A 16409-nucleotide genomic window follows, 5' to 3' on the forward strand; every position below is an offset into this window, starting at 1 on the left:
TAAGAGCTCGCTCTGAGAAAGCTGAATCAATCTTAAGTACTCTCCACATAAAAATAAAAGATGGCTTGGTGACGGACTACCAGTCTCTGTGGAGTTATTTCAAATTGCATTTTGTACCTTGCAAAATCTCAGCACCAAATTACTTTATAACTAATTCAGTATTTCTATAGTGTAATTACTGTTGTAATATAGGAAATGCTAATTTAAACATGGCAATGTACCATAAGCAATTTATGATGATCAGATGATCTGTTTTTAGTGATGTTGATTGAATGTAAATTTGAACCAAGAGATTAAGGGAAGCTTTTCGAAGTAGTGCTATGGAATCTTTTTCATCTACCTGAGAGAATAGACAGAGCCCTGGGTATAATGTCTCACTCAAAAGTTGGAACATTGACAGTGTAGCAGACCCTCAGTACTGCACTGGGAGTGTCAGTCCAGATTTTTTGCTCATGTTTTAGGAGTAACAACTTGAACTTACAATATCCTTGACTGAGAGACAAAAAGTATTCCCTATTGAGCTTTGCTACACTGGGACCTGGGTCAGCTTTTCATTTCCAGAATGCAAGTCTGTTTTGACTACCTGTCTCCACTGTTCCCCGAAATGAGAAGGGCTGATTCAGCATAGTCCAGTATTGAAACTTGAGATTGTGTTGGCCATTAGTGGTTAATTTTCACATTGGAGCAGTGAACAGGTTGTTAGTTCTGTACTTCTTGTTGGGTGATAAATGCAGAGATACTGGTGATGGAAAGGTCACTCATATTACACCGGTGGGAAATGTAATAATATTACTTCCAATCACTGCAATAAATTTTACTTAGCTCTCTGCAGGAACCCCTGAAGTATTTAGATATGCAGACATACAGGAGGTGGGCGGTTGGTGTACCTAAGGGAAATTACTGCATTACCTGACTGTCAGTAATTACTACATAATGTAATATTTAACTAAAGGTAGTCACGTTTAAGGAAGCTGTGGCATTATATTTCAGGGCCAGAGTATCGGAAAGATTAATAAACAGATGAGGTTTTGTTACAGCTCTGTGTCATTTAATTGCATTGATGGAAGACTGAGTTTCGAACTGTTTCATTGCAACCACAGAGTCACTGATTTTTTATTTCTAGACAATAATGAGCGATGCTGTCCTTTGAGTTCTTGCTTCTACAGTTCCACCTTTTGCTTATGATAGATTCCACAGACAGAAACAATATTTGACCCCTCACCCCAGTGTGAACCTCGATAATACACTGGTCAAGGTTCTCCAAACGATAAAAGGATCTGACATGAGGTAAAAATAAACTATTTTCTGGAGTTAGAAAATCAGGAAGAAAGGGATATAAAATTGGAGGGAAGGCCTTTCAGAAGTGAAATCAGGAAGCACCTTTTCACACAATGGGGAGTGAAAATGTGAGTCTTCCTTTTCCCAAAGAGCTGGGGTGGTGGGAGTCAATTATAGCTATCAAGACTGAGATTGATAAATATTTGTTTATATGACTATCATAAGACATGGAGCAATGACTTGTAAATGGAGTTGCGGTGTAGCTCAGCCTTGATCTAATTATATTCCAGAGTGTGGTGCTGGTAAAGCATAGCAGCATCCGCGGAGCAGGAGGATCGACGTTTCAGGAATGAGGTTGTGAGCCGAGGGGGTGGTGACATAAATGGGAGGGGGGTGGGGCTGGGGGGGAAGGTAGCTGAGAGTGTGATAGCAAGGTTTCCTCCTAGCCCTGAACTGACTTTTGACGTATTACTTTCTGGAGGGGCAAGATGCCACAAATGATTCTGAGTTGATCTTCACCCAAAAAGAAAGAGCTTTCACATCTTACACTTCTTCAAAATGCCTAAAAATGCTTTACCGACAATGAAGTGCAATTGAAGTTAAACTGCTAAAGTCCATTTTAGAGATGTTGATTGAAGGAAAATATTAGCCAGAACACTGGGAAAAACTTCCCTGCTTTAATTTGTAAAACGATAGTGGAACCTTTGCATCCACCTGAGAGGACAGAGGAATGCCTTTCTTTAATGTTTTAACTGAAGGCAATCGTCACTGACAATGAAGCACTTCCTCAGTACTGTATAGGAGCATCAGCCTTGATTCTGTGCTCTAATCCAGGGCTTAAATCCTTGATTTCTGAGCATCAGAGACACAAATACTACCAGTAAGCCAAGGGTTATTATCAAGCGTTCACAAGTGGGCATTTCTGAGCTGAGGTAATTGAATTGCTGTTAGGAGCAGAATCCCTGGCTGATTTAGGTTAACCTCACCAATTAAGTGGTGGCACACTTACATCTGTCACTTCAAAGTTGTGGTCAAACTGCGTTCCTGGACTTGATCAACATAGTCCTCAGGGAGTGCTACAACGTTGGACTTGCATTTCCTATCCTGTCTCTGTTGTCATAGACATTAAAGACCACACTATTTGAAGTCAACCCGAAAGTTCCCCTTGTCCCTAGTCAATGTGTTCCCTCACCTATAATTCCTGATTCTTTTGCTGGTGTGCTTAGAAATGGCTGCTACATTTACCTACAAATAACTAGCTCTCAAAATAATTTATTGTGCATGAAATGTTTTGGCATTATAGTATTATATATGATATCATAACATAACTTGATGCCCACATGTCTGTGGGCAGAGACAAGTAATTCTGTTCTAGATTTTAGAGGGAGCAGATGTATCTGTACCAGCTGCCTCAGATCCTAGTAACTATGCCTGACCAAATGTAATTGTACTTCTAAAGTATAATATAGAAAAAGAGAGTGAGAAGAAACTCTCCAGTTCTGGCAGGATCTGTGGACTGTTGGACCAAAACCTGGTGTTGTGTGATTTTTAACTTGGAGGGGAAAACAGAGTCAACATTTCAAGTCCAAAGGACTCAACTTTGAGCTTGAAGATGGCTAGAAAATAGTAATTTTTATGTTGGTAGAAAAGGTTAGGAGGAGAAAGTGGAACAAATGATGAAGATGCCCAGAACAAAAGATAACAGTGATAAAGGAGCGATTGAGATGTAAGATACATGTGTGAATGGTGAGTTTGAAAAGAAGAAAATATGTCAGCTTTGCTGAGAGCAAAGTTAACAAGACACAAACAATATGTGAAAAGGTAATTAAAATGGAGGATGTCGTTCACGCTCTGAAGTTGTTTAAGTTGGTGACGAGTTCTGGAAGCTGTAAAGTATCGAGACAAAAAAATGTGCTATTCCTCCAGCTTCTGTTAAACTTCAATGGAATACTGCAACAGACCAAGAACAGTAATGTTGGCATGACAACAAAAAGATTTATTGGAATTGCAAGCAACTGGAAGGTGACAGAGTAGAGATGTTCCTCAAAATAGTCACCCAATCCTTGTTTAGTTTTGACAATGTGCAAACAGCTGCTTTGTCAGCAGCAAACACTAGATTGAAAGAAGTACAAATGAATCACTATTTCAAATGGAAGATATGTTTGCGGTCTGAGTAAGTGAGGAGGTAAGAGGGCAAGTGGTACACCTTCTGCGATTACATGAGGATGTGGCATGGGAGGGTGAAAGAAGGGTGGACTAGGATTTCATAGAGGGAAATCTCTGAGGAATATTGACAGTAGATAGGAAGGAAAATATGTTTGGTAGTGGCACCTTGTGAGAATTGGCAGAAAAGGGAGTGGATGATAATTTGAAGAGGTAGATTGCTGGGGTGGAAAATATCTGCACTATTTGAGGATTGTCAACACCACCCATTTGCTGCTTTAACCCTCATTTTTACCTAGGTTTGACGATTCCAATCCAGCCCTGACCAGTCTCTCATATTTAATACTCTTTAAATGTGTGGCCTGCTTATCTACATTAATTTCATGTATCCTTATTATCTCTATATCCAAAATCCCTATACCCACCACCCCATGTTGATTGCTTAACCAGGAGCCAATGTAGGTCTACATTTTACATTTTAAAATTTTAATCTTTTTTTCAAATCTCTCTCAGGTGTCTCTGGAATTTTAGATCTTGTGTGTCCACAATTTCAATTACTCCATGATTGCTAGTCATGCCTTCAGCTGCCTAGACCTTAAACTTTGGAATTTTTACCGTGAACCTCTCTGCTTCTCTACCTCTCTTTCCTCCTATAAGATCCTCCTTAAAACTACTTCTTTGATCAAGAGTTTGGTTATTGCCCTCTTAAGGCTTTATCCGGTTCCGTCCCAAATTTTGCCTCATAATACTTTTGTTTTGTTAAGTTATGTGTGTTATATAAAAATTGGCTGTGTCTAAAATGGAGGAATTATCATCCAATTTTTCCTGCTCCTGATTTCTACAATCTTTAGTTGCCATGTGGATTTTTGTGAGAACAGAGTTGGATTTGCTTGTGATATTTCCCCTTTACAGTCAGATTATTATTTGATATTCTCCATGAGAAATTAGAATTCTGCTGGGCTGGGTTAACACCCAGAGATAAAGACATGTAGGAGATAATTTTAAAAAAACTTTTGGGTATGTGAGATGCTGCATTTTGGAAAGGCAAATCAGGGCAGGACTTATACACTGAACAATGAGACCTTGGAGTACAGGTTCATAGTTCCTTGAAAGTAGAGTTCCAGGCAGACAGGATCATGAAGAAGGCGTTTGGTATGTTTGCTTTATTAGTCAGTATATTGAGTATAGGAGTTGGGAGCTCATATTGTGACTATACAGGACAGTGGTTAGGCCACATTAGGAATACTGCATGTGATTCTGGTCTCCCTGCTTTAGAAAGGATGTTGTGAAACTTGAAAGGGTTCAGAAAAGATTTACAAGGATGTTTCTAAAGTTAGGGGGGGGTTGAGCTACAGGGAGAGGCTGAATAGACTGGGATGGCACAGTGGCTTAGTGGTTAACACTACTGCCTCACAGCACCAGGGACCCGGATTTGATTCCAGCTTCGGCTGACTGCCTGTGTGGAGTTTGCACATTCTCTCCTTGTCTGCGTGGGTTTCCTCTGGTGCTTGGGTTTCCTCCCACATCCAAAGATGTGCAGGTCAGGTGAATTGGCCATGCTAAATTGCCCATAGTATTCAGGGATATGTAGGTTAGCTGCAATAGTCAAGGGTAAATGTAGAGGAATGAGTTTGGATGAGATACTTTTCAGAGGATCCGTGTAGATTTGTTGGGCCATAGGGCCTGTTTCCACACTGCAGGGATTCTAAGTTCTTCTATTTTCCCTGGAGCTTCGGAGGCTGAGGGGTGACCTTATAAAGGTTTATAAAATCATGGGGTCATGGATAGCTAAGGTCTTTTTCCCAGGGTAGGGTAGTTCAAAACTAGAGGGCATAGGTTTAAGGTGAGGAGGGAAAGATTTAAAGGGACCTCAGAGGCAACGTTTTCATGAAAAGGGTGGTGTGTGTATGGAATGAGTTCCCAGTGGAAATGGGAACAATATTTAAAAGGCATCTGGATGGGTATATGAATAGGAAGGGTTTAGACGGATATGGACCAAATGCCTGCAAATGGCTCTAGATTAATTTAGGATATCTGGTCAGCATGGGTGAGTTGGACTGATGGGTTTGTGTCCATGCTGTACAGCTCTATGACTATGGTGGAGAGATAGGGACTGAACAAAGACTTGAACTAGAACAGCACCCCGGTTATGTCAGGGTTTTGAGCTTGAATGGAATCCAGAATTGTGGAAGCTCTTTGATTCTTGGCCCTCAGCTGCTCATTCCCACAATGAATAATCCATTGGTGAGCAATTCTTAGATTAAAACAGATTTCCAAAATGGTTTCATGAGATCATCTTAGTTTTGTATGCTAATTGTTGGATATCTGCATTTCTTCTATATGTATTAGTTTATTCATAATTTCTACACAAAATAATAATTTTGCAATTATATTATTTTCATCAATTAATACTGTGTTTCAGATGTTAACACTGAGGGTTTCAGGAGTGTTGAATATTTCAGGAAGGTCTGCAATACATTTAAAATAAACCACTACCTGTAATAGAAGAAAATTAACTTAACTCCTCTCCCCCTACTAAAACATTTAAACCCTGGGACCTGCAACAGCCAATCCTGTCCCTGTTCTAGCCATGTCTCCGTAATAGCCACAACATCGAAGTCCCAGGTACCAACCCACGTTGCAAGTTCACCTACCTTATTTCGTATACTTCTTGCATTGAAGTATACACACTTCAAGCCACTTTCCTGTTTAAAGGCACCCTCCTTTGAGATTGATGCCATGTTCCTAACCTCCTTACACTCCAGGTCCTGCACCCTAAAGCTACAGTCTAGGTTCCCATGCCCCTGCAGAGTTAGTTTAACCCCCCCCCCCCAAGAGCACTAGCAAACCTCCCGCCAAGGATACTGGTGCCCCTCAGGTTCAGGTGTAGACCATCCTATTTATAGAGGTCCCACCTTCCCCAGAAAGAACCCCAGTTATCCAAATACCGGAATCCCTCCCTCCTGCACATCCAGATAGTCATTAGCATATGCAACTGGGTGGGGCTTTTGCTAAGAAACAAACGTGTCCAAAAGTATTCAAATTATGTCAAAACCACATATATGAAAATAATTTGCTATGACCATGTTTGATGTTTGGTCAGTTGGTGAAACCATCATGTGGTGTGCAACTAACCCTATTTGGGTTTCGGAATGATTTTAAGATGCTGGTGTTGGACTGCAGTAGACAAAGTTAAAATTCACACAACACCAGGTTATAATCCACAGATTAATTTAGAAGCACTAGTTTTCAAGGCACTGCCCCTTCATCAGGTAGTTGTGGAACATGACCATACAACACAGAATTTATAGCAAAAATGTTACAGTGTCATGGAGTTGTAATGACAAATTAAAAATCACACAACACCAAGTTATAGTTCTTAAATAAATTTGATTAAGTCTTTCATCTTTTAGAACAGGATGTGGTGCTTTAGGTTCTTTAAAATGTAAATCCCAGAGTTACATTCTCAAAGTGGCATCAGCTTTACTAACAATAGGTGTCATTGCAGCTCAGACAATGCATTAAATGTGTAAAGGTAAAGTCTGTACCAGTGTTGAGCCAATTCTATTTCTAAAGTGGGGTTTACAGAAGCTTATATAAGTTTATGCAGTTTTTGAGTAAAATAAAATGTAATTCAGCAAGTACAAATTCACCCCGTAAACATTTGTGTGCACTTGCAGGAGTGACAGAGTGGGTGTGTGTATGAGAGTGTGCACGTGTGTGGATGTGAGTGCATCTGAAAGAGTGTAAGTGTATGGGTGTGATGACATTTAAGCCTGTGAGAGGATGAGTGCAGGGAGTGCATGTATGTGTGTATGAGAAAGGGTCTGCATGAGTGAGTGAGTGAGTGTGAGATAGTGTATAGTGCAGTGGGGTCACCTGTAGTGTGACATGAACCCAAGGTCCCAGTTGAGGCCGTCCCTATGAGTATCCAACTTAGCTATCAGCCTCTGCCCGGCCACTTTGCATTGTTGCTTGTCCTGAAGTCCGCCTTGGAGAATGGTCACCCAGAGATCTGAGGCCAAATGTCCTGGACCACTGAAGTATTCCCTGACTGGGAGGGAACAGTCCTGCCTGGTGATCATTGCATGGTGTCCATTCTTCTGTTGTCATAGCGTCTGTTCAGTCTCACCAATGTCCCAAGCCTCAGCGCATCCCTACCTGCAGTATATGAGAGAGATAATGTTGGCCGAGTCACATGAGTACCTGCTGTGTATATTGTGGGAATTGTCCCCATGATTGATGGTGATATCTGTGTTGACACCGACACGTCTTGCAGCATCTGCTCAACAGTCACCAGGCAGGACTTTTCCACATCTAGAGGCAAACCAATCAACTCCTCTCTTAAAAGACTGCTGTTGGTTTGTTATCCATAGTTCGCTGGGGAGTCGCAATGTGGTTTTTTTGGAACAAACAAAGCAAACTCAGTTTGTATATTGTCTGAAAATCCACTAAATACTGAGTGCGCGCTGTGTCTCTCTCTCTCTCTCTCTCTCTCTCACACACACACACACACACACACACACACACACACACACACATACACAGACCCACTCTGACCCGCACCCCCTCTCTCAGACTTATACCCCATCACATGCTTACATGCACTCACACTCAAACGCACACGCTCAAATGCACCCACTGTCTCTCCTGTGTGCGCATACATATAAGTTTATGGGGTGAAATTGTATTTGCAGAATTACATTTTGTCTTGCTCAAAAACTGCATAAATCTATATAAGATTCTGTAAGCCTCACTTTAGAAATAGAATTGACACAACATTGGTACAGACTTTACCTTCACACATTTAGTAGAGTGCCAGAGACACGGGTTCAATTCCCGACTCAGGCGACTGACTGTGTGGAGTTTGCACATTCTCCCTGTGTCTGCGTGGGTTTCCTCCGGGTACTCCGGTTTCCTCCCACAGTCCAAAGATGTGCGGGTCAGGTGAATTGGCCATGCTAAATTGCCCGTAGTGTTAGGTTAAAGGGGTAAATGCAGGGGTATGGGTGGGTTGCGCTTTGGCAGGTCGGTGTGGACTTGTTGGGCCGAAGGGCCTGTTTCCACACTAAGTAATCTAATCTAATCTAATCTAATTTAATGCATTGTCTGAGCTGTGATGACACCTATTATTAGATAGGCTGACTCCACCTTGAGAATTAATTCTGGCATTTACATATTAAAGAACCTAAACCACCATATCCCATGATGATGAAAGACTTAATCTAATTTTTTTTAAGAACTATTACCTGGTGATATGCGATTTTTAACTAAAGTTGTTTAATATATCATTACAACTCCATGACATTGTAACACTTTTGCTATTAATTCTGTCGTATGGTCATGTTCCAAACCACCTGATGAAGAGGCAGTGCCTCAAAAGCTAGTACTTCAAAATAAACCTGTTTTAGACTATAACCTGATGGTGGGTGATTTTAACTGGGTTTAGGAAGATGCAGAAAAAGCAGGATCACTGTTACATTTACTTCATTCATTCTGCAAGCTCAAGCCCTATCTGCTCTTTGGGCATCCACTTAGTTGAGACAGTGTTTTAAGAGTCAAATCAGCAGCCATAAGCTCCAGAAGAAAATATATAAATTGTTTAGCAACATCTTTATGTTGTATCCATTCTAAATCCAAAGGGGACCATTGAGCCCAGCTTCAAATCTAGTCAACCCACAAGATCCGTATACCACTGATTTTTACTGGACTTTTTTTTTTAAAAAAAACAAAATTACTTACCCTATGATTACGCTTTATAGTTAACCCATATGTGTGTGTCTGTGAACTCACAAATCTTTGTCTACAGAGCATTTTGTTTCTCATATAGACTAGGTACTATGTACAATTCATAGTCAAAGTTTTTAAAACCTTTCAAGGAACCCTGTCCAAGTATGTCTTTTACAGTCTAAGCACATAAAAAGTTAGATGTTCACTGAGTTAGCAAGATTCTTTTTAAAGAAGAAACCTGTTAGAGTCAGACAGAGAATGGGAAAAGAGGGAAGCCTTTCAGCCCTTCCTCCTCTGATCTTATGATCGTGTTGTACAACACTATTATTTGAATCTTTTGAAAATAACTTAAAATTAATTAAGTGACCACAGTTGTTCTCTTGCTATGTTCTCTACTACATTTAAGTATGCTTGACCTAACAATCTGATCTTTAGGTTACAGCAATAGCACAATCTCTTATGTTATGATTATACTATAATTGTGACTATATGAGTCTATTCTCAAAAGAAAAGAATTCATGTAGTCAAGAGAAAGATTACTCAGCAGGAGGCAAGGCCTGTCCTGTCCTCATTGTCATAGAATTATCTTTTTTGCTTTGTGGCGATTCACTTATAGATTTTTTTTAATGTAAACTCCTAATCTATGTTCCTGAACCATTTGAGAGGTTATCTCTTTCTGCTTTCTACTGGTCATGAAAGTGTCTGAAGTGTGCACTTCGGAAGTACTTTATTAAAGGAACACTGAAAAAGTCAAACTACTTCTTTTTCATTCTACTCAAATGGCTTAGTTAATTAGGTCAGTGAGTCATACAGAGCAAGAAAAAGAACATTAACAATGTTTTATCTTACAGGAGAACGCCTTTTCGGATGTGATGTATGTGGCAAACATTTTGCCACCAATGAATACTTGAAATGTCACAAGCGATGTCACATGGGTGCCAAACCTTATAAATGTGATGTTTGTGGAAAAACCTTTGGGTTGAGAGCCTCATTGGCCCAGCACAGCAATATTCATGCAGGTGTGTAACAATTCCATTATACAGCATTAATCTATATTTCAGATTTATACAGTTTATGGGCTATAATATGGCTTTCATGCTGGAAAGAACATACTGAAATAATTTTTGAATAAAGTTATCAAAAATATATTACATTTTTAAATTTGTCTCCAATGTGTGAAACATTGTTAAAGAACCAGCCAAAATGGTCATGTTAGGAAAAAGCATATTTAATTCATTGTTTAATGGTCACAGTACGATATATTCCTTTCATAAAATACTGATGTTGTAATTGTCTGTATCTGTAAGCACTTTGCTTAACTTGAATTATACAATAGTCTCATATAATATGAATTCTGTAAATAGCTGGCTCTTCATTAAGCTTTACAAATGATCAGAGTCTATGTACATTTTATTACGATAGCTCCTAAGTTTTATTTTGTGGAATGAGACACTTCCTAAATACCAATCTTCCTTCAACCCAACTAGGTGCTTGATTAGAACTGAAAACAAAAACTGCTGTAGATCACAGTGGGTCCATGGAGAAAGAGCAAGCTAACGTTTCAAGTCTAGATGACACTTCATCAGGACTGGTGAATGTGGAGGAGGCAGCATTCATGCAATAGTTTGGTGGGGTTGGTGGTTGGAGTACTGGGGGAGGAAGCATTTTTTATTTTCAGTTCAGATTCCAGTATCTGCAGTAATTTGCTCTTACTCGGTGCTTGATTAACAGCAATCAAATGCTGAAGCCTCAGTTGGTAGGAGAATTCCATGCAGAGAATGACCTCACTTGGTCAGTGATTTGTAATAAATTCTGATATAACAATGAAGTGAATGGATTTAAGCAGTACATTTTGAAATATGGGACAGATGATTTTAAGATGCTCATTACCAAATCTTGAATGTGTACCGAGTTTAAAGATTTGTGCCCAACGTATACAATAGTAAATGAAGAAACCTTTGAAGGATGACCTAACACAGAACTTAGGCTCAGAATTACTTCACCTGACCATAAAGGACTTGGTAGATTTGTATTAATGATTACATATTCACACATTTAGGCACAGTCCTAATAATTGAAAGTGTCATTGCTTTATTATCTCTCTCTCTCTATCTTTCAGTAGTATTCCTTGAATCTTGTAATTTTCCACAGAAACCCGTCCATATTTTTGTGAACAGTGTGGAAAGGCTTTTACCCAGCAAGGAGCGCTTCGACGTCACCAGCGAATTCACACAGGGGAGAAGCCTTATAAGTGCAAGGCTTGTGAACGAACTTTCACAGACATGTCCACTTTGAGAAGACACGTTTCTGTAAGTGCTGCCTGACTTTGCATTTAGAAATTATGCTGTTTTTTTACTTATTGAAAAATGTATCTTGGAATCACATTGTCAACAATTATTGCCAATAAAGGCTCTCATCCCCACAAATAAATATTCTTGAAAAATATAATTATAGTAAGTAAAATATTCCTCTATCATGTGATAGATTCATATTTCTTAAATACTTCACAAGTTGGACATTTGTGCAGTTATTTAATTTTAGAAAAATTATCTTCCTGTTTATATTTTAAGAGTGACGGCACATTCCAGAGAGCATAGGCTTACTCTCTTCCTTCATAAGATAAGCCCCCATCTCTGCAATCAATCTAGTGAACCACTTTTGAACAGCCAGTAATGCAAGTATTCCCCCCCCACCCCTTCTCAAGTAAGGAGGCCAGAATTGTTTGCAGTCCTCCAGGTGTGGTCTTGCTAATGCCTTGTAAAGTTGCAGCAACACCTGTCTACTTTTACACTCTATTCCTTTAGCAATAAATGCCAAAATTCCATTATTATGTGCTGTACCTCGCACTGGTTTTCTATGATTTGAACTTGGGACTCATCTAACTTTTCACGTCACCAGACAAAACTTTTAGTCATCATTTTGCATATTCTGAAGACATTACTCCACTACACACGTATATTGTAAGCTGTCTTGTTTCTGGTCATTACTTCTATATAGGTTGCTCTTAAATGATTAATGCTAAACATTTGCTACATGTTTATCCAACAGAGAATTTCATTTTCGGTTCACCTTACCTTTTGCTGTTAGGTTCATGACCGAAATGCTCACTGGCGATCATACCTGATTGATCTTACCTCAAAGAAAGATCATAATTGGTCAAAAATTGAAACTTTAGGCGATGTTTGCCTTTCTGATGACCCTGTACCTGTGAAATGGATGAATATTCGGACTGATCTACCAGTGGAAGGAATACAGCCCGGTCATTGATCAATATTACTAAAACAGATGGACACAACACAGTATGTATTGTCTTCAAACTTACAATGAAAAATTGGATATATTTTTATTTTTAATGCACTGTTTCTGTGAAAAGTTAGTAATAATTCAATCATATACACCACATTCACAGCTTCAGTTTGTCAAATGTACAGTAATCAGCCCGATTTTCATTCTTAGGGCTTTTATTGGGCATCTGTTGGAATTTTCTGAGTTTAGTCCAGCAATTCAAACCAGAAATACCCTAAGTCTTTCACTTTGATTTGGTGATAGTGAGGTATAATGCGTAATCATTGTCAGACATTATTTATTTCCTACAGTTACAGTGAATATTTAGTATTTTGCTGTTGGAGATCAGCATATCAACATGGCATTAACTAGTATTACAGAAATTAACTATTTTCATCAACACCATCATTTTCTTCTATATATAAATTCTAAAATTAATAATTCTATATGTTAAAAAGCAGTTTGCTTCATTGATGCAATAAGCAAAAATACACTGAGAGTTTACATCTGTACAGTCAAATTGTTTTAATCATTTCAGTTGCAGGATTCCAAAATGTAATTCTACATTTGTTTGACATCTTATAAATAATCTGATCTGTTGTGTACCTGAAAGTATATTTCTATTTCTTATAGCACTGGAGACTTATAATTATCAAACATTTTCTGTGAAGATTACTATTCGCATCACAGCTTGTATCCCTAAATTAATTTAAAATATATTTTAAGTGTTTAAATGCAATGGTGTAACTCCTCAAATGTTTAATAATTCTGAACTCAGGATGTTCAGAATAATTTGATTAATGACATAAATTGGCATGGGAATATTTCAGCATTATGCTGTGCTGTATTTAGAATCAGACATGTAGTGTAGGATTATGGAAGATGAATGGTTTGTAAATAGAGAAGCAAAATACCAAAAAAAAGCATTGTTATTTGATCAGAATAGCTTTCACAAGGTGTCTAACTTTGATACTTTTTGTAGACCTACTGTTGATCAATGTTTCAATGTTGTGGTACAGAAATCTGATGATTGAATCTTCTTTTCCTCCACTGATCAAATCTACAAAGTTACATGTTTTGCAGCATACTACATGCCTGATCGTTTGAGGACTAGTTGTAATTTTCTAGAACTCTCACTAGACATGTATGTATTCAGTATCTAAAGGAACTACAATGTCTTGTTTGCCAATAGTGTCATAACACTACATTTTAAAGTGCTGTAGGAAGGAATACTACTAAATGATGTCATGTTACTGACTTTTTTGTGTATTGTGTTCCATTTATTTTCTGGTATGGTCGTATGGAGAGAACATCTGCTGTGGTACAAAATCAGTTTTACAATTCATCCATTGTAATTTAAGGATGCATTCATTAATTCTAGTCTATTAAATGTACCATGATGGTATATTTCAATACATTTGACTTTGAATTGTTAATAGAGATGTCACATTGAAAATTTCAGTGCAATAATAATTGCAAAACATGTATTGTTAATCTATTAAAGTAGCAGTATGAAATCAGAAACATTAAAATGTTTTAATTCAATCAGATCTTTAAAAGTCACTGTTTTTAATTTGTTTTATTTTAGTAAGGCAACAGCATATGAACGTTTCTTTTAATACCCAGCTTCACAATTCTTCATTACTGAAACTTACATTTTACAATTAATGAAAAGTTCTATGCCTTTTGCAATTTTTTTTAAATATGTTGTTGAAATTTGCACTAAAAATAATGGTAAGGTTGTAATTGAATAATCCCAAACATAAACAAGGGTGGGAGAGGAGCCCAATACTGATGCTGTCTCAAACATACAAGAGCAAATCTGATAATTCAATAGAGCAGAATACAATGCCACCATCTCATAGTGGCCTTGGGCACTGTCAGCCATTATGGTTGGTGATCGAAAATAAATTAGTAGTCAAGACAATGTTACAGCAGAAGGTTGTGCTGTCAGACTTTCCAACATTTTTGGTATCACTTTTTATGAGCTGGCTTGTTCCCAGGCAGAGAAATCAGAGGTTGCTCTTGTCACTTGCTCAAAAAGAGGACACAAAATATGTTTAGCCCAATAATTTCAAAAATCATACTAAGATGAAGCTAGTCAGATTCAGAAAGAACTGGCAATCTGTTTTTATTCTTTGTCACAAGTAACAATGTGTATTTTCATAAAATGTATTGAAAGAGGTACAATGTTTTTCTCTTAGTTCACTTAATAATTGTGCAGTAAACCAACTGTCTGATTTGTATTCTTTTGGAAGATAGACATATTTGGAAAAGGAGAAAGTGAGGACTGCAGATGCTGGTGATCAGAGTCGTAAAATGTGGTGCTAGACCGGCTGTGCTTTCCTAGCACCACACTTTTCGATATATTTGGAAAAGTGTGATTATTTGAACATGTTCAAATAAAATGAAGATTAATTGCTAAAATTTTGGGACACATTCACGTGACCATAGGATATAGGAGTAGAAAGAGGCCATTTGACCCATTGAATCTGCTCTGCCATTCGAACATGACTTGTACGTTTTTTTTATTTTGCCTGACCTGCTGAGAATTTGGAGCATTTTCTTTTTTTATTGACAGCAAAACAAGATACAGTCACAAGCAATAAACAACAGTAAACAAAACCCCAACCACCCTCTGCACAGCACATACCTCCCCCAAAAATATAAAGGGAGAAAAATGATAAGCAACCATAATAAATATAAACATATACAAAGCACATAATATAATGAATTAAACCAGCAGTAAGAATAACTGCATTAACAAAAGGAAAAGAGATAAACAAGAAACAAAAAATAGTCACAGCAGAAGATACCTCAGTCTGGAACAGTTAAAAAGACAACACTATTAGCATATGAAAGAAAAAAGTTCAAATTTTTTGTAAATTTGTTAGAGGAGCAAGATAAGGATAATCTAATCTTTTCTAATTTTAAGAAAGTATAACACATCTCTAACCCAGTGTGTATTAGTAGGTGGAGTTAGGGATTTCCATTTTAACAATATCAATCTTCTGGCCAATAGGGTAGTGAATGCTATCCTGTCTTTTTTAGAGGAAGCAAGATTAGGTAAAGAGGGTGACACCCCAAACAAAGCGGTAATAGCATTAGGAGTAAGATTTTCGCCAGATATCTTCGATAAGGTGTCAAAAATATCAATCCAATATCTACACGTGCAGGAATTGTGTCAGATAGAACGGGTTCAGATTGGTTTCACAGGTCAACGCAATATTGAGGGCCGAAGGACCTGTACTGCGTTGTGATGTTCTATGTCCTATCTACTTAAAGAAGGACAAAGCCAGAACATGTGCATCTATTTTGCTGGGGTTTGTTCACACCGATCATAGAACAGAGACACCTCCTGAAATATTTTTGCAAGTCGAGCTTTAGTGTAGTGGGTGCGGTTTTGCACAGATAGAAAATCTGTGCATACTTTGTAAAATCTCATCCCATACATCACGCGGAATTACCTCTTCCAGATCTGCCTTTCAGGTAGCTTTTAATAGAGTCAAGAGAATCTGAACATAATTTATGGATGTTTGAATAAATAACTGAAGTAGCCCCCTTTAGTGAAGAAGGTGGTTCTGAAAGATGTCAAAATCACAATCATTAGGAAGGGCATGAAGAACCTGAAACAAACAAAACTGCGAGCTTGGAGATAACTAAAGAAGTGGCTTTCAGGAAGTAAAAACTTATCAACTCATTTTTGAAAAGATGCAAAAAGGCCATCAACATATAAACCTTTCACCGTTTTTATTCCTAACTTAGCCCAACCAGAAAAGGCACTAACCACTGAAGATGGGGGAAAAAATATGATTTGCTGCCAACGGCGCCTTTGTAGAAAATGACAGAAAGCCAATACTACCTGTCCTTCTGCTGAACTTTGTGTTTTCTGCAAACTTAGCAACAATGCCTTCAATTCTTTCATCCAGATAACTAAAGTCTAATGTGAATAA

The 16409-nt window shown here is 38.1% G+C and overlaps 1 protein-coding gene and 1 long non-coding RNA gene across 5 annotated transcripts in view; one reads left to right on the forward strand and one right to left on the reverse strand.

Annotated features, from left to right (window-relative positions):
- LOC122553071 (GDNF-inducible zinc finger protein 1-like) overlaps window positions 1-13780 on the forward strand; it is a 51465-nt gene extending 37685 nt beyond the window's left edge. Inside the window, exons 5-7 of one of the 4 annotated variants that reach the window (XM_043696554.1) lie at window positions 10023-10190; window positions 11323-11480; window positions 12259-13780. In XM_043696554.1, the coding sequence (XP_043552489.1) occupies window positions 10023-10190; window positions 11323-11480; window positions 12259-12438 (506 nt within the window). In that variant the 3' untranslated portion in view covers window positions 12439-13780. Of the gene's footprint in view, window positions 1-10022; window positions 10191-11290; window positions 11481-12219 lie in introns of all 4 variants that reach the window. The other 3 variants (XM_043696558.1, XM_043696557.1, XM_043696556.1) reach the window with 3 other exon arrangements.
- The window catches only part of LOC122553073, a 64536-nt gene that overhangs the window by 27393 nt on the left and 20734 nt on the right, over window positions 1-16409 (reverse strand). The window lies entirely within an intron of this gene.

Source organism: Chiloscyllium plagiosum, chromosome 9 (assembly GCF_004010195.1).
Source record: "Chiloscyllium plagiosum isolate BGI_BamShark_2017 chromosome 9, ASM401019v2, whole genome shotgun sequence".
Classification (NCBI taxonomy): Eukaryota; Metazoa; Chordata; class Chondrichthyes; order Orectolobiformes; family Hemiscylliidae; genus Chiloscyllium; species Chiloscyllium plagiosum.